The sequence below is a fragment of the Musa acuminata genome, chromosome BXJ1-3 (assembly GCF_036884655.1).
Source record: "Musa acuminata AAA Group cultivar baxijiao chromosome BXJ1-3, Cavendish_Baxijiao_AAA, whole genome shotgun sequence".
Lineage (NCBI taxonomy): Eukaryota > Viridiplantae > Streptophyta > Magnoliopsida > Zingiberales > Musaceae > Musa > Musa acuminata.
The window spans coordinates 45,078,872-45,099,295 of record NC_088329.1 but is presented as its reverse complement, the minus strand read 5'-3'; the positions used below and the strand labels follow the sequence as shown (position 1 = coordinate 45,099,295).

General features: G+C 42.1%; 4 protein-coding genes across 8 annotated transcripts; 3 read left to right on the top strand and 1 right to left on the bottom strand.

The window, feature by feature from the left end:
• The first annotated feature begins 1,547 nt into the window (after positions 1–1,547).
• On the top strand, positions 1,548–3,584 carry LOC103979829 (ninja-family protein 6). Its single transcript, XM_009396043.3, has 2 exons — positions 1,548–2,539; positions 3,171–3,584. The coding sequence occupies exons 1-2, from the start codon at positions 1,897–1,899 to the stop codon at positions 3,470–3,472; spliced, it is 945 nt and encodes a 314-aa protein (XP_009394318.2). The 5' UTR covers positions 1,548–1,896; the 3' UTR covers positions 3,473–3,584.
• A 3,369-nt stretch (positions 3,585–6,953) lies between these two features.
• On the top strand, positions 6,954–11,584 carry LOC135586383 (glycine-rich RNA-binding protein 10-like). Of its 2 annotated transcripts, none has more exons than XM_065144892.1 (5): positions 6,954–7,034; positions 8,543–8,660; positions 8,752–8,820; positions 8,899–9,005; positions 10,636–11,584. In XM_065144892.1, exons 2-5 carry the CDS (start codon positions 8,552–8,554, stop codon positions 11,272–11,274), a joined length of 924 nt encoding a protein of 307 aa, XP_065000964.1. In that variant the 5' UTR covers positions 6,954–7,034; positions 8,543–8,551; the 3' UTR covers positions 11,275–11,584. The 2 variants fall into 2 exon arrangements, with proteins under 2 accessions (XP_065000964.1, XP_065000965.1); XM_065144893.1 differs by having other exon boundaries at positions 7,018–7,140.
• A 111-nt stretch (positions 11,585–11,695) lies between these two features.
• Positions 11,696–13,582, bottom strand: LOC135634487 (flavonoid 3'-monooxygenase CYP75B137-like). The gene is made up of 2 exons (XM_065144891.1): positions 12,638–13,582; positions 11,696–12,555 (listed from the first exon to the last, which is right to left on the bottom strand). Exons 1-2 carry the CDS (start codon positions 13,556–13,558, stop codon positions 11,908–11,910), a joined length of 1,569 nt encoding a protein of 522 aa, XP_065000963.1. The 5' UTR covers positions 13,559–13,582; the 3' UTR covers positions 11,696–11,907.
• Positions 13,583–15,288: 1,706 nt separating this feature from the next.
• LOC103979832 (ribosome biogenesis protein WDR12 homolog) lies at positions 15,289–20,208 on the top strand. Of its 4 annotated transcripts, none has more exons than XM_009396047.3 (14): positions 15,289–15,573; positions 15,694–15,794; positions 15,895–16,001; positions 16,551–16,586; positions 16,716–16,801; positions 16,962–17,026; positions 17,114–17,224; positions 17,310–17,444; positions 18,318–18,461; positions 18,722–18,830; positions 18,956–19,092; positions 19,179–19,214; positions 19,287–19,387; positions 19,655–19,910. In XM_009396047.3, the coding sequence occupies exons 1-13, from the start codon at positions 15,396–15,398 to the stop codon at positions 19,377–19,379; spliced, it is 1,338 nt and encodes a 445-aa protein (XP_009394322.2). In that variant the 5' UTR covers positions 15,289–15,395; the 3' UTR covers positions 19,380–19,387; positions 19,655–19,910. The 4 variants fall into 4 exon arrangements, with proteins under 4 accessions (XP_009394322.2, XP_065000962.1, XP_065000961.1 ...); XM_065144890.1 differs by lacking the exon at positions 19,655–19,910 and adding an exon at positions 19,912–20,151 and having other exon boundaries at positions 15,299–15,573; positions 16,950–17,026; XM_065144889.1 differs by having other exon boundaries at positions 15,300–15,573; positions 16,950–17,026; positions 19,655–19,794.
• The last annotated feature ends 216 nt before the right edge of the window (positions 20,209–20,424 follow it).

The window sequence follows — 20,424 nt, the reverse complement described above, 5'->3', positions numbered from 1 at the left end:
CCAGCGTATATTTGCGTTGGAAAATGCTTCTTTGGCTGACCGAATCACCATGTAAACTTTTCGAGGGTGATGTGGCCACAAACCTGTGGTCGGACCCACGTGTATGGGCCCCCGCACGCCTTGTTTTTGACAGGCCATTTCACCATGAAACTTTACCGGGTTGATCAGCCAGTCTAAATCTTTTGGGCCTAATTGATCACATATAATATCCTTTTGCATATTACTTATTAGATAATCTAAAATACAGTCACTTTAGTCTTTCCATTCATCAGCCACAAGCAATAGGATTAGGCCGCCAACGCCGGTCCGGTTCGTCATTCTGAACCGAATCGAGGTGCGTGCGTGATCCTTGACAGACGACGTTAAGATTCGTGTGGCCCACTTTTTGGCGTGGACATGTATGTTGCGTCTCTCTCAGCCATATGGTGCCATTGGTAGGAGTAATGCTTTCTCTCTACCAAAGCCTGCCATTAGACCCCAGTTTCTGAGATTTCATCCATTAGAAGTTTCATGAGCGACTCACACACGTCACTGAAACGCCACACGATATGAATACGTGTGGGCGAATGAACGGCCACTCTCTCCCCGGTGCGTGACTCGGCCGGAGCAGCGGCATCGTCCAACATCGAGAATCGGGTCGGGGCGAAAGCGACTGAGCGCGGGTACGGTCGGGGCGGGTTCGCGCCAACCGTACCCGATGCGCGGGCGCGCCTCCGCCTCCGCGACGCCTGTCCCTGCGCGTGACGTCAGCGATGATGACGTGTCCCGGCAGGTCGAATCCGGGAGAGATCTCGTCTCCCTGTCGCGACAGCGACGTCGGCCCCACCACCCGTCCCGCGCATCGACGCGTGTACCGCAAAAGGCGCAACTTGCCCCGCTTCGTGGCGCACGTGTGCACGCCCCACGTGTCCCCACTTGGCCTTCCTTTAAATATCCGACGTCGCGCAAGTTGGCCCTGCGAAGACTTTCTCGTGGGCCCCCCTGCCTCGGGTGGCACGTAGCTGGCTCAGAGTTCGCGCGGCCCCCACGAGCTGTTTAGATCCTAACCGTTGAGCTCGCATCAGACGGCTGCTCGCACGAATGCGGCATTTGGCGGGGCCGTCGTCCTTCGCATCGGATTTAAATCGAATTGAGCGAGTAATCACTCGAAACTCGTCTGCGGCGTGGCAGAACAAATATTTTACTGAACCCAATTGTGAACTTGGATTGTGCACGAAAGAAGTCACGATGGGAGTCTCGGTCGCGACCGAATTCGCGGACTCCGGAGGACCGACATGGGGTCAGCGAAACACGTGGCTAGTACGGCGCGTGCTTGGTCGCTCGAAACGTGTCCCGCAAGAGCCACTCCCCTCATCGGATCCCTCGCGTCCCCGAAGAGTCGCGCCGCTTGTTTCGCGACAACGCAGGCCCCCTCCGCCCTAAGCCACGTGTAGGTTGTGGGTCGGTCCGAGGTGGACGCGTGTCGCGCCGTAGAGTTCAACGGCGAGGAGGAGGGCATTTTGGGCAAGCCAAAAAGTTCCGTGAAACACTAGAAGTGGTGACTCCTCTGCCTCCATTATCTCATCTCCGACGTCTTCCGCCGCGGTCGCTCTTCGGACTTCGGTGTCAACCCTCGTTAGCTCTGCGGAGGCTGAAGGGTTCTCCTTTCTTCTATCTTATTCTATTTCATTCTTCTTGCCTGGTCTTTTTCGTGTTTTCTCGTTGGCTTCGAACGCGTATCCGGCGTCTGGTTATCGGATGCGTTGACGGAAAGATCGAACCTGTGAGGAAAAGAAGTCTTTTTGATGGAGTTTTGGTTGTTTTCTTTTCCGAGATTTGGTTTTCTTTAGTTTCGGTTCGATTCTTGCGGTGGACTACAAAGCAGCGGAGAGGGAGAGAAAGCGTTTGGCATCGGGAATGGATAGTTTGTCGAGGGATTTCCTGCGGAGCTTCGCTGGAAATGGCTACGGCGACGAGCCCTTGGAGGCGACGGAAGGGGAGTCCGACGAGATCGAGCTCAGCCTCGGGCTTTCCCTCGGTGGGTGCTTCGGCGTGGACCCAAAGGGGAAGAAGCTGGTCCGCTCGTCTTCGATCGCGTCCTTCTCGTCGCTGAATACTGAGCCCGGGTTCCGGGCGACCCACGCCGCTGCCGCTCTGACGAGGGCGAGCTCACTTCCGGTGGAGGTCGAGGAGGAACGGCAGAAGCGGAAGGAGGTCCAGAGCTTGAGAAGGTTGGAGGCGAAGAGGAAGAGATTGGAGAGGAGGAATTCGATCAGGTCGGGGGCAGCAAAGCCCGGAGAAAAACCGAATGAAGATGTCAACGGAGGAAAGGAATCACCGGCGGTGGCGGCGGAGCAAATGGCGGTCGATAATGGCCACCTTGGATCACTGGGAGGCGCAAGAAATGGATTTCCTCCTCCCGGCTTGCCATCGGGGCCGGCTGCTTGGAAAAGGGCGGCAGACATGGCCGGCTGCTTTCCGCCAATCTCACAGGGGTCTATTGGATCACAGGGGAGCTGCTCCACCGGCGCCGGCGGCGTCGACGGTCGGCCACCGCAAGGTAAAGTATCCACGTTTGGACTTCGATCGATTGTATTCCATTACATATTAACCCCCACTTCCAACCAAAAAAAAAGGTTTTTTGAAGTAGATTTTGGTTGTTGCGGTCCTCCTCACATGATCTTTCATCCTCTCCATGATCACCACCAGCTTAATAAAAATAAGAATTGGAGTTGGTAGATTCTTCTTTCCTTCCTTCCTTCCTTCCTTCCAATAGTGTAGGAACATATTGACAGACTATACACTACAGCTTCTGTTCAAGTGCATATTATTAATGGTGTTCTTTTCTAATATTCCTTGTGATAGTGCTACATCTTCTTTTCCTTTTCCTTTATGGTTTATGGATAGCTTTTCAGTTGATGATGACCACTGCTTGTGGAAATCCATTGAGCTGGTAATCACTATAAAGGTTCTGATCTCATAGATGTGTGTGTGTAGGGCGGGGGAATCCACGGTACCAACTTGGGTTGCTGATTTGACTTCTTCTTGTATTGGAAGACACACTTCCGTGTCTTATATTTCAATCTGTTCCAAACATTCGTATCTAATTGCAGCATTACTCATATTTACAGTGCTTCAAGCACACCACATCGGTTTTGCTTTCTCCTCATTTCCTACTTGTCTGGTTACAGAGACCAAGAACTCTGTAAGAGGAGACGAAGAGCAGGTGGTGGCTGGGAGAGCCAATGGGGTGAAGGAGATGGAGAGGAGAATGATGGAGAAGATGCCGTTTGTGTCCACCAAGGGAGACGGGCCTAATGGAAGGAGAATTGAAGGCTTCCTGTACAAGTACGGGAGGGGGGAGGAAGTCAGGATAGTGTGCGTCTGCCATGGCAGCTTTCTCACCCCTGCGGAGTTCGTCAAGCACGCCGGCGGTGGCGATGTCGCCAACCCTCTCCGCCACATTGTGGTCAACTCCTCCCCGTTCTTGTGATCATGAACTGTAATCTCACACGAGAAGTGCTCTCGCTTTCATGAAAGTGCTTGAAGTTTTGTTCTGAGCTGTAGTTGTAAGCTTAGAAGCAGGAATCCATTGTATTCATGGATCGAGTAGTCCAAGCCTCGAGGAAGAAGATTTCTGGTTTGACGAGGCAACAGATGCCATTGAAGTGGACCTCCCCTTCTGAATCATTACCTGTGGATTGACATGAACTCCTACAGGAATGACGGCAGTTCCAAGTACGTTTAAAATCCCACGAGTAGTTGATGCATTGACACTCCAAGAGCAATCATGTAGAAACCATGCTTTGCAACTTCGTCTCTGTCAACTCTATGTTGAGGACGAGACTTTCTCTCTTCAGCATTCCCGTGAGACCTCAAATCAGGTTTGGTTGTGAGTCGAGGATGCACTTTATTGCTCTGGCCAGTCTTGAAGCAACAGCAGCAGTACAGCAGGGCATGTCGAAGAATGGTTTTCCCAAGAAGAGTGAGAACCAACTATTAAGCAGCTGTCTCATCATTAAGGTTGAAGGAAACTTAAAAAGGAAATTTTAAATAATTATTAAAGGGCTTTTCTTTTTTTAAAAAATATATATATTTGGATTTTTTTAATAAATTATTCTCGTTTTATTTTTTTAAGTATTATTTTTTAATTTAAAATATATTTAATTTATTTTTAAAAAAAATTATTTGTTATAGTATCTTTATTTTGGTTTGTCATAATGTTTTCAGCACAACAATAGAGACATTAGACATTATAATTACTGATGATTTTTTCTTCCTTAATATAAATCAAAATATCAAAAATAATATGTTATTTTATTTAAATTATTATTTTTGTTTAGCATAATTAAAATTAATTTTTTTAATCATACAGATAAGTCAATAAATTATTAAATTATTAATTAAATTATTTTTTTTAATGTGTGATGTGATTTTTATAATTAATTTATCAAATAATGACTAAGCTCATGTGACCAAGCATGATATAGCCCATGTAGTCATGCACAGTCCAACTCAACTCATATAGCCATGGGATCAAATACGACTTAGCACATATTGTTAAACATAACTCAACTTATATGATAGTTAAACCTATATAATGAAGTATGACCTAGCCCATGTGCCTAGAGACAACTCAGCTCATATAGCTAAATACACCTCAGCTCATATAATCAAGCATAACCTAATTCGCAAGCAGAGCATAACCTAGTTTAATAGTAAGACTCAACCAAACTCACGAGTGAGATTTAATCCAACCTATAAAGCTAGGCCCACTTAGCTATGAATCTAGCGCTAGATATATTGTCGCCCTTCAATCCAACTCATTGTACCTCAATCCAACTTGCTATTTAGGATGGACATGTGCGACACACATAACTCATCCAAGGCTCAACTGGGTCAATTCAATCTGGAAAAGCACTATACGATATAGTTTAAATTCTTTTTTTTTATATTGGTTAAGCTTGTTAGTTGACCAAATCAGGTTTAATAAGTTAAAAACGGTTTCAAGACGATTCCAAACCAACTTGACATGTTCAAACATATTTAAGCTAGTTAAAATTAATTGAATCTAAATCATATCGATCTAAGATGATTTTAAATTGATTATATAAGGATTTAAGGTTGGTTCCATTATATTATAAGTCAATTGAGTATTGTTCAAGTCAATCAGTTATCGAATTATGATTCTTATTAAATGATGATTATCGAGAGATTGATATCTTTATTCTTTGATAAACTAAAAAATTTTATACAAATATATCATTTGAAATTGATTATTAGTTTTTTTTTAAAGTAAATTAACGATATTAACGTGATTATTACCATGTATGACTATGTTGAGTGATCTATATTAAAAGTGCAACATGCAAAATAAGCTACTGGTCCATTATAATGTAGAGCCGAAGTCTAGCAGGTCATATATCAAGTATGGTTTATCATAATATTTTATTATATTATTTCTTAGATGTATTTATAAATGAATAGAAATATATAAATGAATAATCATGATTGACTGATTATATATCTCTATCGAGGGTAGGTAGATGATTCTATTCGATGATTAGTGAGCTGCTAAATGTGACAGTTAGACGATCGTTTTATCTACTGTCGAAAGGAAATGTGTTCTCACTTAGGTGGGTAAGTGATACCACTCCATCTAGTGTAATATAGGCTCTTTCCATCTAGTGTTGGGAGGTATCTATCATATAGACGGTATCTTTATTCGGTGTTGGGAGTGTATACAATCAGGTGTGATATACTCCTTTATTATTTGACTATTATGTAGATCATTCAGATATGTTGCATGTACAAGTGTCCGATGCATACTTTTATTTATTGTATAAGAATTATAATTATTTTTATAATATATAAGTTTTATAAGAAATAATATATTATTATTTTAATATTTATATATGTTTCACGAGTATTAAAAATTATTTTTATGATTTTTAAATATTCTTATCAATGTGGTTGCTTATTGTTTTTATCTTATATTTACTTTTAGATTAACTTATTACTTTATATTTGGGTGGAATAGATTTTTTGGTGGCTTATCATCTACTAAAAATATAAGGTTCTTTTTTTAGTTAAAATAATATTTAGTGTAGTAAAGATTAAGATTAAATTCAAAAATAATTTTTTTATAAATTAAATAATAAAATGATGATTTATTTTTTTTTATAAATCTGAGATGTGACAATAAGATTTATTTGTAAACATTATAAATGATCTAAATAGATTTATAATCTCAATCAAACTAACCATAAGTCAAAAACTATTATATTATAATAATCAATAAATAATGATATCGAAAGAAATATGATATAATATCACTCCTAGTGTTTTTCCAATGATACTTATATGTTTTTAGTACATCAATAAAATATTATTAAAAAATTATAAATGAGCTAAATAAAAATACTATAACAATTAAAAATTAAATAAAAAACTGTTGGGAGATATTTTTAAATTAAAAATATTTTTTTGATAAAAATAGAAAAAATATCTTTTAGAAAATATTGAAAATAAATATGTTCTAAGAAAATCATCCATTATTCAATATATATTGCTACTTTATCATTTTTAGCAGTGCGACGATCGGATTCTTTCATACAACACTCAATATTTCATACAATCGGATTCTTTCTCGTTAGAATTCCCATTTAAGTTATCCCTTATTGTCGACAAATAAAAATATTCTTGATATTTTCTATAATTATTTTAAAACTCAATTTTCCTACAACTAATGTAATCGAGTGGATGATGTCAATTGGAGTAGTACACGTGGAAATATCATAATATTCGAAGATAAAGGACAGATATGTCATTTTGGAACTTCGTACGGACTAGACGACGAATCGAAGAGCAGAACAAAACGTCTTCCATCCCTCGCCGTAGATTCCTCACATCCAACGGTCAACTTCCATCCATCAATAATCAACGGATAGGATTCCATCACCAGCAGTACATAAGTCTTTGCTGCTCCCCCTAATCGAAGTAGGGTTTTGGTCGAGTCCCAAAGAAGGGGGCAGTCGACTGGCTTCCCAGAAAAGGTGCCTGATTTCGTCTAAACCCTAATCTTCTGTCTCTTTGTCTCCGGTCCTTTCTTCTTGCTTCGAACTCGTTGAGATCGATCGACACGGCAGCTCGATTTGCTTCGTAATTATATATCGTTTTCTTTTATGTATCTTAAATGTTTGTGTTGTTTAATTGTGATTTTGATCTATGAAAGTCGCTCTTTATGTCGTCTTCTACCGTTTTCTATTGCTGATTGGTGTTCGTTGGCATGCCGAGGTTTAGATCTTCCACCGATTTGGATGTGTAGTTATTCGGTTAGGGCTGATAGGTTAACGGGGGGTTTTGATCGGAGATGTTCTCTTTAACATGGGTAAAGGCAGGTATGTCGAGTTCGGCACCTTGACCGCTTTAATAAGATCTCCTGTCATTTGAGTTTGTGCAGCTTAGAAGGGTGATAATGATATGCACAGATTTGAGGTCAATAACAGTGGCTAGGAGTACCAGTGTAGCCTTTTAGGTGTTGGATCAATTGTTTTGGGCGTATAACACGCTATCCTTATTTGTTCCAATTATTTAAGTAATTAGCATCGTTGTGGTTATCCTTGTGACATTGTTGTAACAGCGTCGTTGTGGGTGAGGTGGGGGGAGTGAGAGATGCATGGTGCCTATGTCTTAAAAGGAGAAGGATGTTCAGATATGGTAGATTTCATATGTAAGTGTTAGATCAGGTTGGATTTCATATGTAAGGGCGTGGAATCAGTGGCAATTGCAAATACCCCAATGAAGATGATGAAAGTGGAAGGATGAGATGGTACTTTGTTGCCTTTATTGGCTGAAGCAAAGTTCTCTCCTCATGGATTACCTTTCCTGTTATTGCTTTGGTAGTGGGGGTAGACAGGAGAGGGGGAGGGATTTAGGAATCGAGCGATGGAGATTAAGTGGGAAAATTGAGTAAAACGACCAGTAGAGGTTGAGGTCTGATTGATGTACAGCCCTAAAAGTCTCAGGTATTTTGTTGAGTTAGTGATACTTTGATGTGACGCATCAACGAGCTTGCATTTGCCGATCTCATTTCTAGTTATTTTACTACTTGACAAATTTTCTGAAAGAGCCTTTGTGACAATAGCAACCAAACTCTGTAATTTTCAAGGCTAAGAGTTTGCAGTATAACTGTAATTTTGTGTTACATTTTGTACTAATCTGAGGCTTTCAGTTTTATGTATGCCATCTACTATTTTTGTCAATTATTGATCTTTGGTCCATGTGGAAATTGCTTGACTTGCTGGTTTCCTATACTGAACATCCTCAGGCTGCCTAATGATATATCTGAAGTCTAGGCTTTCATAATCGTCATAAATGTTTTGAGATGACCACCTGAATACATAGTTAAGAATCCCAAACTACATGCCAAAAAAAAAACGAAACCACTAGTCAGTGTCTTAAGTTACTTCAGCTCTTTTGCTTTTTTTTTTTATCGAATATTTGTGTTTAACTTCATGATAATAAGATGCTTTAAGTGCATTCTTGCCCATCTCATTGTCAGGTGTGAAGGATGGCTTTTGCAAATAGAATTGGAAATCTCCTGAAGAAATCTGTAACTTCCAGTCCATCATTATATCAAGTAATACGATGCATGTCATCCTCAAAGATTTTTATTGGAGGTCTGACATAATGTTACCTGAATACCTTGTAATCTTTGTAATTGAATTCATGTTTGTGCAACTTTTAATATATTCACTACTTGCTATGCAGGGCTTTCATATGGCACTGATGATCAAAGTTTGAGAGAAGCATTTACTAGTTATGGTGAAGTTGTCGAAGGCAAGTGATAATCTTCTTGCTTATCTATACCTAATTTTCTCTTCATGCATATGAGCTCACAGGCTTTATCTTGTGCAGCTAGGGTGATCATGGACAGGGAAACTGGAAGGTCTAGAGGGTTTGGATTTGTGACTTTTACATCCAACGAAGAAGCCTCTGCTGCCATTAGTGGCTTGGATGGGAAGGTACATACTCTCGACAATTCATTTTGCTTATGAGTTCAAATAAATTGGAATGTCAATCTGTTGCATAATTAATGTTAAGGAAAGCTAGGATGTTAAACATTAGATAGGTGCAAGGGAAATTAGTAAATATATCAACTTGAGCAGTACATGAAAAATCCTCTGACTATATTAACATGGTATTTAGCACATGGATAGCAATATGTCTCATTCCACAGCTGCATAACCATGCTCTGATATTATGTTCCTTCACTAAATTCGTGTCTTTTATGATTTTGTGTAGTTTTAAATGATTATACCACTATTTTCCTTATTTTGTTGAACTGTTCATACATAATATGGGGCACCATACTTAATCTAATTAATCAGTACTGCTGTTTGATAGAATAATTTTTTATTTTATCTTTTTATTGGTCATCAAGGAACGTTTGTTTTAATACAATTCATTTATGATTTACTATTATCACTTGAATTTCATTTTTGCCCTTAATCTGTCACAATACTTTGGTCTGTGCAGATCTAGTATGTGTATTTTCTTTAAACAAAATAAAATTTTGTATATGTGCACCATTTTATGCCTCCTAGTAGCCATGTCTTATGAGTTTTGTTTACTGAAAAGTAAGAGTGAAATTTTTGACTTTTTTTTAATCCAAATAGAAGTGTTGTTTTCTCCTTTTAAGACATGTTACTCTGTTACATAGATGGAATCGGAGCTTCTATTCGTATATCATACTGGTGTCAACTTTTAATTTGCTTTGCATAAGTTAAAAACTCTACTGTTTTCATTTCATCAAGCTTGTCTAAGTAAATAAGGTGGGACTCTTAAAACAACCGTTGCACTGGAACTTTTGGGGGTTGTTAAAATACCATAAAAGTTTTTAAATAACTGATGATGATCAACTGTAAGCAACATATTTATAAGAAGCATGATTCTGTAACACAGCCTGAAAATTATAAATAGGCGATAGTCTGTAGGATGGAATGTTCTTTATGGAATTTGTAGGCCATAACTAAATATGGTCTGAATAACAAATGCCTTAGTTTTAAACTCTAATCCACCATTTTCATGTGTTTATCTATAAAGGAAGCTACACTTCTGGACTTGTGTGATGACAATTTTTGGGGAGTCGGATTTGTCAACATAGGATAGTTGTTGGATTCAGTGGGCAGATCATCCGTACTGAATCTTAAAGTTGTTACAAAACAAGGTATCTTCCAGGCAGAGGATTGGGTTGGAACAAAGAATGATTAGAACATGGAACAAAGAGAAGACATTGATGTCACTGGCCAGTTGTATCACAAATTTTGTCTGTCCAAATGAAGTCAGACAACCAACTCTATGGTCTTTAACATCAAATTACTTTTGATTATAAGTTTCCATATACAGCTTTCTTTGGAAGTCTAACTAACAAGCGCTGACACAAGCTATTAGTTTCTGCTAGAGGTAGGTAATCCCTAAAACTATGTATGAGTTTTGCTTCAAGCATTCACTGGCTTCAATAGGAAAATAATAAAAACTAATTAATTTGGATATCTTGTGGGATAAATATATGTTCGTCTTTCTTCAGTATTACATTTTGTCTGAAATTTTGGTCTGTTCTAACGTCAATGATTTACCTTGCTACTTCAACAGGATCTCCATGGCCGGATGGTAAGGGTTAACTATGCCAATGAACGAACGGGTGGGTTTCGTGGTGGTTACGGGGGTGGTGGCTACGGTGGAGGTGGGTATGGTGGTGGTGGAGGTGGCTACGGTGGCAGAGGAGGTTATGGCGCTGGTGGAGGTTATGACGGTGGTAGTGCAAATAATTATGGTGGTGACAACTACAATACTGGACCTGCTGGCGGAGGTGGTGGTTATGGCGGAGGTAGCTATGGAAGTGGTGGTGGTGGTAGCTATGGTGGTGGTAGCTATGGAAGTGGTGGTGGTGGTGGTGGCTATGGAGGTAGTGCTGGAGGATATGATGGTGCCAGTGCTGGTGGTGGTTATGGTGTTGCCGGGGGTGGTGGTGGCAGTGACAACTACGTAAGTGGAGCGGATGGTGGTTTTGGCGGAGGTAGTGGTGGTTATGGACGGAGCAGTGGATTTTACGGTGGCAGCAGTGATGGCAATTACAACGCCGCTGCAGGTGGTGGCAGCAAACAGCAGAGCAGTAACTTTGGCAAGGATGATGTTGGCTATGGTAATGACAATCAGGATGACTTGCTGGAGGACGACTTCAAGGGTGATAACAATGATGAGCCTGATGACTACGCCAACAAGCAAAGCTAATGAGGAGCTTCAATGATCAGTAGTAGGAGTAATAAGGTCAGGTAATTGCAACTTCAGAGTCATTAAGCTCCAAGTTTATACGAGAAACCTAAATCTGTGAACTCTGATCTTTTGGCAGAGTGTAACTGCATCTCCGTTGCTCTTTTTCATTTAGTGGCACAAACCTATGGATCTGATGATTCAGTCAGATGTTTCTCTTTCGTCGTATTACTGTTCTTGATGCATCTGATATGCTGCATGTAGTTTGGAACGAGTTCTAGTAGTGTTTGAAGCCAGCATGTTTGAATATACGCGTAGTCGCAATTGGCTATTTTTGCTTGCTTAATGCCTCTTCCCAGAGCGAGTATCATGTGAACCTTGTTGCACTCCTACCATCCTTTAATATCTAAAATGGTAGGAGTGAAATTGGGAAAAAGAGTCCTAACATTGCAATTGGAAATCTCATTAAACATATCATCGACATCACATGAACGCTTTATCCACATCCGAGCATGATATAACGTTCCCATGGAAGCTCTGGTGAGCCCATGCACCCTACTAAACAAACACACACGCGGGCAAGCATTGTTGATGCTTCGCTGATGTCACTTCGCGAATCTCTTATTGAAAGCAAGGCGGATTCGCTGGTACGATTCAACAACCGGCCTCGTACGCCGCAGAGGTCAGCCTGGGAAGAGGCTGCACCATCAAAGGCACGGCCCGCTGCAGCGTCAGCCCATAGGCTTCCTCCATGTCGAGCTTCTCCGGCTTCTGCCCCTCCGGCAGACTCCAGTCAAAGGCGTGCACCAGGGTAGCCGTCATGAACTGCACCATCCTGATCCCCAGGCTCATCCCGGCGCAGATCCTCCGCCCGGCTCCGAACGGGATGAGCTCGAAGTCTTGCCCCCTGAGGTCGACGCTCTCGTGCCCGCCGCCGGGGAGGAACCTGGCCGGGTTGAACTCGAGCGGGTTCGGCCACGACGCCGGGTCGTGGGTGATGGCCCAGATGTTGACGAGCAGCGTCGCGCCCCGGGGAATCTGGTAGCCGCCGACCTCGCACGCCTCCGACGCCACGCGCGGGAGGGACAGCGGCGTGGACGGGTGGAGCCGGAACGTCTCCTTGATGACGGCTTGCAGGAAGCGCAGGTTGGGGAGGTCGGACTCGGTGACGAGCCGGGATCGGCCGACCACCGAGTCGAGCTCCCGCTGGGCTTGCTTGAGGACGTCCGGGTGCCGGATGAGCTCCGCCAACGCCCACTCCACCGTGCTCGATGACGTGTCCGTCCCCGCTGTGAACAGGTTCTGTCATGGAAGCGTCATTAACACTATGACGTGTCCGTCCCATCTGTGAATAGTGAAGGAGTGGCAGTATCGTAATACGTACCAATAGCAGGGCCTTAATGTTTGTGTCGGTGAGCTTTCCGCCATCGCCTTCGCCTTCGCCGTCCGGCCTCTCGGTCAGCGCTATCAACACGCTCAACAGGTCCCTTCCGCGGCCGCTCGGGTCGGCCTCCCCCTCGGCAGCCTCCGCGCGGCGGCGGTGCTCCGCGATGATCCCGTCGAGGAACTCGTCGTACCTGCGGTGCAGCCTCTTCATCCTGGCTACCACCCCCTGGGGGTCGAGCCAGTTCAGCCACGGGACGAAGTCGCCGACGTTGAACTCCCCCGCCAGCCTCATCAGCTCCACCACCATCTCCTTGAACTCCCCGGCGCCCTCCCGGCTACCGTCCTCCTCGAACACCCGCCGCCCCATGGTGGCCCTGGCCAGCGCGTTGGTGGCGCAGACGTTCACGGCGTAGCCCAGGTTGACCGGCGCATCGCCGCACGCGCGGAGCGCGTGCACCAGGAGCCCCACCTCGCCCTGCCGTACCCACCGGAGGTCGTCGAGCGCCTTGGCGCTGAAGAGGTGGACGGAGCAGAGCTTGCGGAGCATACGCCAGCGGGGGCCGTATGGCGCGAACACGAGGTCCTGGTAGTTGTAGGCGACGTGCTCGGCGCCGGAGTTGGGCGGCCGGTCACAGAAGATGGCGTCGTGCGCGCGGAGCAGCTGGGAAGCGACGGCCGCGGAGGCGGCGACGACGACGTCCACGGAGCCGAAGCGGAGGCGGAAGAGCGGGCCGTGGACCTTGGCCAGCGCGTGCAGCGTGCGGTGAGGCTTCGGCCCCAGCTGGGGGAGGTTGCCGAGGATCGGCCAGCCGCGGGGACCGGGCGGCAGGGGCTTCCTCCTCGACTGCTTGAGGTGGAGGAAGAAGAGGATTAGGGATGAGAGGCCGAGGGTGAAGAGGCCAAGTAGAATAAGATCCATGCTGCAGTATGCTTCTCTCTTGCACTCGGAGCCGCTTCTCTTATTTAAAAGGACATTGGAATTGTAAGGGGGTGCAGTCAACAGTCAGCTCACCGTGAGGTAACCTGCGTTACCTTCCATTCCTTTCTCGAAAAGCAGCTCAGATGAGGTGGTGATGTGGCCACCTGGTCGCCTCATGTTGCCCACCTACCCCTCCGCAATTACCATTAATACTTAATTAATCTGATTAATTTACCTAATACATATTGAATTGTTTTCCAATTATTTATTTTTTAGAAAAATAAATAATCTTACCATAATCTTACTGAAGTCTTTCATTTTTTTTATATATTATTAGTCGCCAAATCAAGATATTTATTTATTATAATATAATAATATCGCCTATTTTCCTAATGGTTGAGATTACTGATCATCAATCAAATTTTTTATCATATAACAACTAAAACATATCTAATTCAGATTACTGTACAGGAAATTGTGGTGTAAAAAACAATATTGAGCGAAGTAGAATTAAATTAAAGGCCAAATTTTGAGTTTTTTTTCTTATAAAAAAATGATGATGAATTAAATCAATGAAATTAATTTGATGGGAGGATACTATTCCTGTCTTCCTGTATTTGGTCACCAGCTCAATAAATGCTTTTCAATGTTCAACTACTTAACGAGAATAATGCTCTCATAATTCCATCATCAATGGGATTTCTCGAAGACTACTACCCTATTGGAACATGTAATTGTAGTCTTGCGAAGTGAGACTGCTTAGACTAAATCGAACACAAACACAAATACTATTTACTAAAGGTTAAAATTTAATATATTATATTAATTTTTTTTTTAATTTATAAGTATACTGAGAAGATTTCGAATCCTCAATATTTAATAAATAATAAAAATATTAATTTTATTATGACAAACGATGAGCAATAATGTCTGAAGATGATGCTTTGCAACGTTGAGTTGCGGGCACGAGCTGCCAACCGTTCGCTCGCCGCCTGTGAGGTTGGCAGCCCGTCAAAAATCAAAGGAGTTCGACGGAGACAGCCGCAACTGGGTTTTGTCTCGAGCCATCAACTAACCTTCTCTGGGCTCCCCGGCGTTCACGCTCCATGGTGTGGCAGCTGAGCATTTTGATCACGCGTCCTGTCGACCGTCTTCGAACAGTCGCCACCACACCACACCACACCATGCCTACCAAGTGTTCGACAAAAGTCGTAAGCCCGTCTTTTCTTCTTGTTTTCACCTTTTCGTTTCCGCAGATTCGCATGATACATAAGAATGCTAATTCAATGTTACCCTACAACTATAATCAGCATATTTTATGCAATCTCGGCTGCCCCCCAAATAGAAGAGACATTGACTAATTCTTTTTTGAATCTCCTACTGACTCCACTTCATGTGTCAGATAATTAGAATCCAATTTAATGACACATATGATTTATGTAAGATAATTGAGAGTTCTATTTAATATAAACGATTAATTCAAGTCAAGATTTTTCAGCTCAAATATAATAGTCGAAATTGTTGATAATAAAAAGAAATAATATGGATGAATTTAGTAAATAAAATCTCACTGCTTAACAAAAAGAAATATAAATAAAAAAGGCAAAAATTTCTGTAAGCAAATGTATTAATATGCGATACATACGTCCACACGAATATGCAAATGTGGTTCGGTCTTCCGCCAAATGGTTTAATCCAACCGAGACTGAGAGTCCAATAATGGTTCGGCCGCACCTTCATAAAACCCTAAGAGACTTCCGAAACCCGCCTCCGTTCTCTCTGTCGGTCGCTCCTCCCTCCCGCGTCTTGAGTAGAGGAGCAGAGAGGGGAGCCGGCGATGGACTTCGGCGTAGCTGGCGGCGCGGGTGGTAGCGAGGAGGCCGCGCGGCGAGTCCGCGTGCGGTTCACCACCAAGCTCGGGCCGCCGCTCCGAGTCCCCTCCGCCCCCCTCGCCGTCCCCTCCAACCTCACCCGCATGGGTCTCTCCGAGATCGTCAACCTACTCCTCGAGAACGGTAGTCTCTCGCCTCTTTTTTCCTTCCTCTTCTCCTTCGCACCCGATCGATCGATGGATCCGGGCGCCGTCTCACCTTCTAACGAGAGCCTGTGCCTGTTCTGATGACGCCGTGTTGCAGCTAGCGCCGAGCACGAGACGCAGCCGTTCGACTTCTTGATCGACGGCGAGCTCGTCCGCCTGCCCCTCGAGGAGTTCCTGCTTGCCAAAGGAATCTCCGCGGTGCGCCTACTCTCTTCTTTTTCTTGTTTCCCCTTCCATTTTCTTGGTGGTCGGTGGGCGTGCGTTTGAATTGGCCTTCATCATGTATTGTGTGCTCCAGGAGAAAGTGCTTGAAATCGAGTACATAAAGGCGGTGGCACCGCGGAAGCAGCAGGATCCTCGCTTGCACGATGATTGGGTTAGTTCGGTGGACGGTTCTAATCCAAGGTGCATTTCGTTCATCTACGTTTCTTAGGTCTTATTGGGTGTATGTCTTTCTCATGGTTTAGTGGTTCTGATCATCCACTGGTTGTTTCAATGGTCTTTTCTAATTTTATTGGATGGGCTTGTTTTGTTGCTTAAATTGAAATTATGCCTCCCAATTTGGATAGCTGTACTTTATTCACATTTAATTTATATGTTGTCGCGCATTATGAGTCATCCTGTTTTGTTCTTTACTTGTTTTCACTACATATGGATGTGAAATAGGGGCTTTGACTGCAGAGTTGATATCTTTTTTTGTATAAGCCTGTTGCTTAATGTCTCTTTCATTATTCAGTAATTGCCTCTCTTCTAACTAGTTTCAATGTTGCTGGTAAAAGGATCGAAGCCTTTGTCCTAGTACTAGGTCGAGCTTTGCTTCTCAAGCCTCAGCTATTAGCAAATGAGATGCCATTTTATTATTTCAGCTTCACCTTGTAACTTTAATCTGCCTCTTCTTTGTACGTGGCAATGTCATCGGTATTTGTTTTAACTCAAGCTTGTTTGCTTTTGCAGTTATATTTTAACGGGTTGTTATGATGGCATTGCAAGGTAAATTTCCTAATTCTGATTAGCAGCCACTTACTTTTATGTTCTTCTGCCTTTCCATCTATCAGGGGGTTAACTAAACATGAATAGGATTTATCATTATCGTTTTTGCTACATTTTCTCCTCTTTTAGGCTATGGAAAGGTGGTGCTGCATGTACACATGTATTAGTAGGGCATAGTGGTGCAATTACTTCTGCTCACATCATCAATGGAAAAGGTATTGCAAGCTTTGATCATATGCCGATGCTTAAGAACATTTCTTTTTCTTTTTGCACCTTGTGGCTGTGCATATGCATCTATTTATCTTTATAGGTAATTTTTTTAGTTATCACTTGGATGATTCATATTAATTTGGTAGCTCCAAGCTTTTGCAACAGATGAAAGTGAAAACAGGTTCCATATTGCCACTGGTTCAAAAGATCGGACATTGAGGCTTTGGAAGGTAGACCTATTTGTTTTTGAACCCCACTTAACAGAATCTCTGGCCTATTGTTTCTTCTTACACTAATAAGTGTTGGTATCTATTAAGTTTGATGATGCTGAACATTTGGAGCATCCAGTGAATATCAGAGAATATAAAATTCTTCAAGGGCACACATCATCTGTTCAGAGCATCTCCTCGGACCCTTCTGGAGATATGGTATATGTACTTATTTCCTTTGTTCGTCCACCATAACTGGGATGACCTCTGCTGGGGATCTGACGCGTTACAACTTTTCCTTCAGATTTGTTCAGGTTCCTGGGACAGCTCTATTAAGTTGTGGGATGTGAAGAACTCCGAAGTGCAAGGTGACACTGTGTCAATAAAGAAGAGGAAACTGGTCTCTGACACAGAAAATCATGTAGAGTCGCAGTTGGAGGTATGAATGATCCTGTTAACTACTTGCTTTTGTTGATATGCAGTGATGGAGTAACCTTGAGATATTGACATGGAACTTGTTGTACATAACAAGCAAAATTCAAAGACCTGATCGCTTGTTTAGCTCATTTTTTTGGGTTATTTGGTCTAGGTCAAGGGTTGGGAGTCAAGGATCAAAACCCAATAAACTTTAGTTCATATGTTTAAGAAAACTTTTTTCCTGCAATATAGTTGAAAATCCTTACAGCATGTTGGACATGAATGTCCATTTTATCTCCTTAACCAGCCAACACCATCCCCACACACCAAACAAAAGAAACCTACAAATTTGGTCCAAGTATATGAAACTATATTTTGATCTTTTTCATATATGTTTTGCTATAGTGTGCAATTACTGAACAAGTCGAGGATGTTTTTGTTAGGTATGTTTCTAGACTGAGCATATTGTGGAACTTAATATCCGACAAACAGTAAAGCATTCAGGATGTTTCTCTTGTCATGAAAAAATGTCTTAAATTAGGAAGGATGGGTAACAAAAGTAGAAAAAGGAGATCTTTGCTGTTTCGTTGCCTTTTTTTAAAATTGAAACTGACATATTGGACACATTTTTTTGTACCTTTAGGACTTTGGGACATCTGTTTTGTATTCATTCCATATTGTACTATATTGTCAAATCATATGAATCAGTTTAGAGAAAAAGACTATGCCCAGAGAATGATTCCATTCGATGAAAGATTATTAACATGGTGGCAGTCGTGTTTTCAAACTACCAAGTAACTCGGGCGTATCAAGCTCTAATAATATGTTGAAATTTCTTTCTGGATTTGTGGTCGCTTACTTCTGACATCATCATGAGTCTTCTGGTTGACTGCAGGGGGTGGCTGCCTCAACGCTCATAGGGCATTCACAGTGTGTATCTTCCATTGTTTGGCCAGAACGCAAAACTATATATTCTGCCTCATGGGATCATTCTGTCCGACAATGGGATGTTCAAACAGGCCAAGAGACGTGGAATATGGTAAGAATGCAGAGTTTTAGTCAATCTCAATTACATGGTATATATGATATATTTAATTTTTGGTGGTTGTTGAGTAGTACAGGACCACAGGTTGGTATAACAGATCCGGATGAATTTTGATTTTTTCAAGTTCCTTAGTGTGCACGTTTGACCCAGTGTGCTGTGCATTAGGATACTGACACATAATTGCGAATTTCTTAATCAGCTTCTTAATGCTAATTATCTCCACATGCTTCATGCTTGTATATCCATATGCATAGGCATGCGGGAAAGTTTTGAATTGCCTTGACATTGGTGGAGAGAGTTCTGCACTTATTGCTGCAGGAGGCTCTGACCCCATCCTAAGGATTTGGGACCCTCGCAAACCAGGTGAAGTAATTGAGAAAACCTTATGCTAGTTGAACCATCTTTGCTTTACTCAAATCTGTGTAAAGAATTGACATCCTTTTGATTTACTCAAATCTGTATCAAGAATTGACATTCTTATTAAACAGGAACACTGGCTCCCGTTTTTCAGTTTTCATCCCATTCATCTTGGATATCTGCTTGCAAATGGCATTGCAAGTCGTGGTTTCATCTGTTATCAGCATCTTATGATGGGAAGGTGATGTTATGGGACCTGAGAACAGCGGTACAGTACTCTCCGACCTTATCTTTTTTTGTACTCATTGTTTACATGAGCTCATTCTTTACACCGATGTCTACTCTTTCTTGTAGTGGCCTTTGGCAATAATTGATTCACACAAAGAGAAGGTAAGCTTAGATTTTGCCTTTCATGGTTGAGCATGAGAAACGGGTTTTGACTGATTGTGTTGTTGGATAAAGGTACTATGCGCCGATTGGTGGAAGAATGACAGTGTTATTAGTGGAGGAGCTGATTCGAAGTTGCTTATATGTTCTGGAGTGTCAATCCAATAAAATGAGTGGTGAGTGCAAATTCTTTTTGTTGAAGGTCTTAACATGTTATAATACCACAAGATGTCCTAATCCCAACCATTTCAGCTAACATGGATCGTTTTCCACCTTTGAGCTGCTAAATATGTTCTTTTTCTCTATTGGTCTTTGAGATCGTAGTCGTACTGTAAATATGTTATTTTATTATGATTTAGTTATATTTGTAAGGATTTATATTGTTGTTTTCTCCTATCCATTTTGTAGAACCTAATCAGGTGGTGCTCTTAACTGATTTGCAGGAGTGCTGATTTCTTCAAAATACATCGTGTCCTTCCACTCGAATAAACATTAAAATATTGCAGACATGAACATTCTTCTAGAGATTTTAACGGCGTCTTCCAGAAGAAAGCAGTTTTAACAAGATGTGTTTAAAGTTTTCTCTGTCTAATGAAGAAGCTTACAGTAGATTTGCTTATAGCTATACAATTGTGTAATGCCCGAGTATATGTTTCTTGAATTTGGCGGCCATTTTTATGAGTGAGATATGATTTTGCAGATACTCTCAATGTTGCATCATTGAACAGCACAAAGCATCTTCCCTTCTTGGATATGCGTGGGAGGTAGACTGCTGATTTCGTCATCTGCTAGTACACTGAGAAAGCTGCTCACTTTTTAACATCATTCCCTGTGCTTTCAGGTTCATGTGCTTTGTTTATATTTGTTAGAGCAACATGATAATCATCTCTCATGTTTTTTGCACAAGTTTGCATGTGACCGATGCGATGATAGTTTCGTACTTGTGAAGTTTATTTTTCTATTATATCGTATGTATTCATGTTTATTTGTGTGATCTCGATCTTATGCTTTGACGAAGTGATGGCTATAGTTTGTCCAGATGTTTGTTTTCGTCAATTCGTTTCAGGTCCCTATTTGACCATAGGGGATTATGGGGATATAGTAGCCTTTGTGGGTGAATATCACTAGGGTACTATCCTGGATGGTTGTGTTTAGCTTGGTATTGTGGTTTTTTTACTTAGTTTTAATAAGCTAAGATTGTGGTCATCTCATC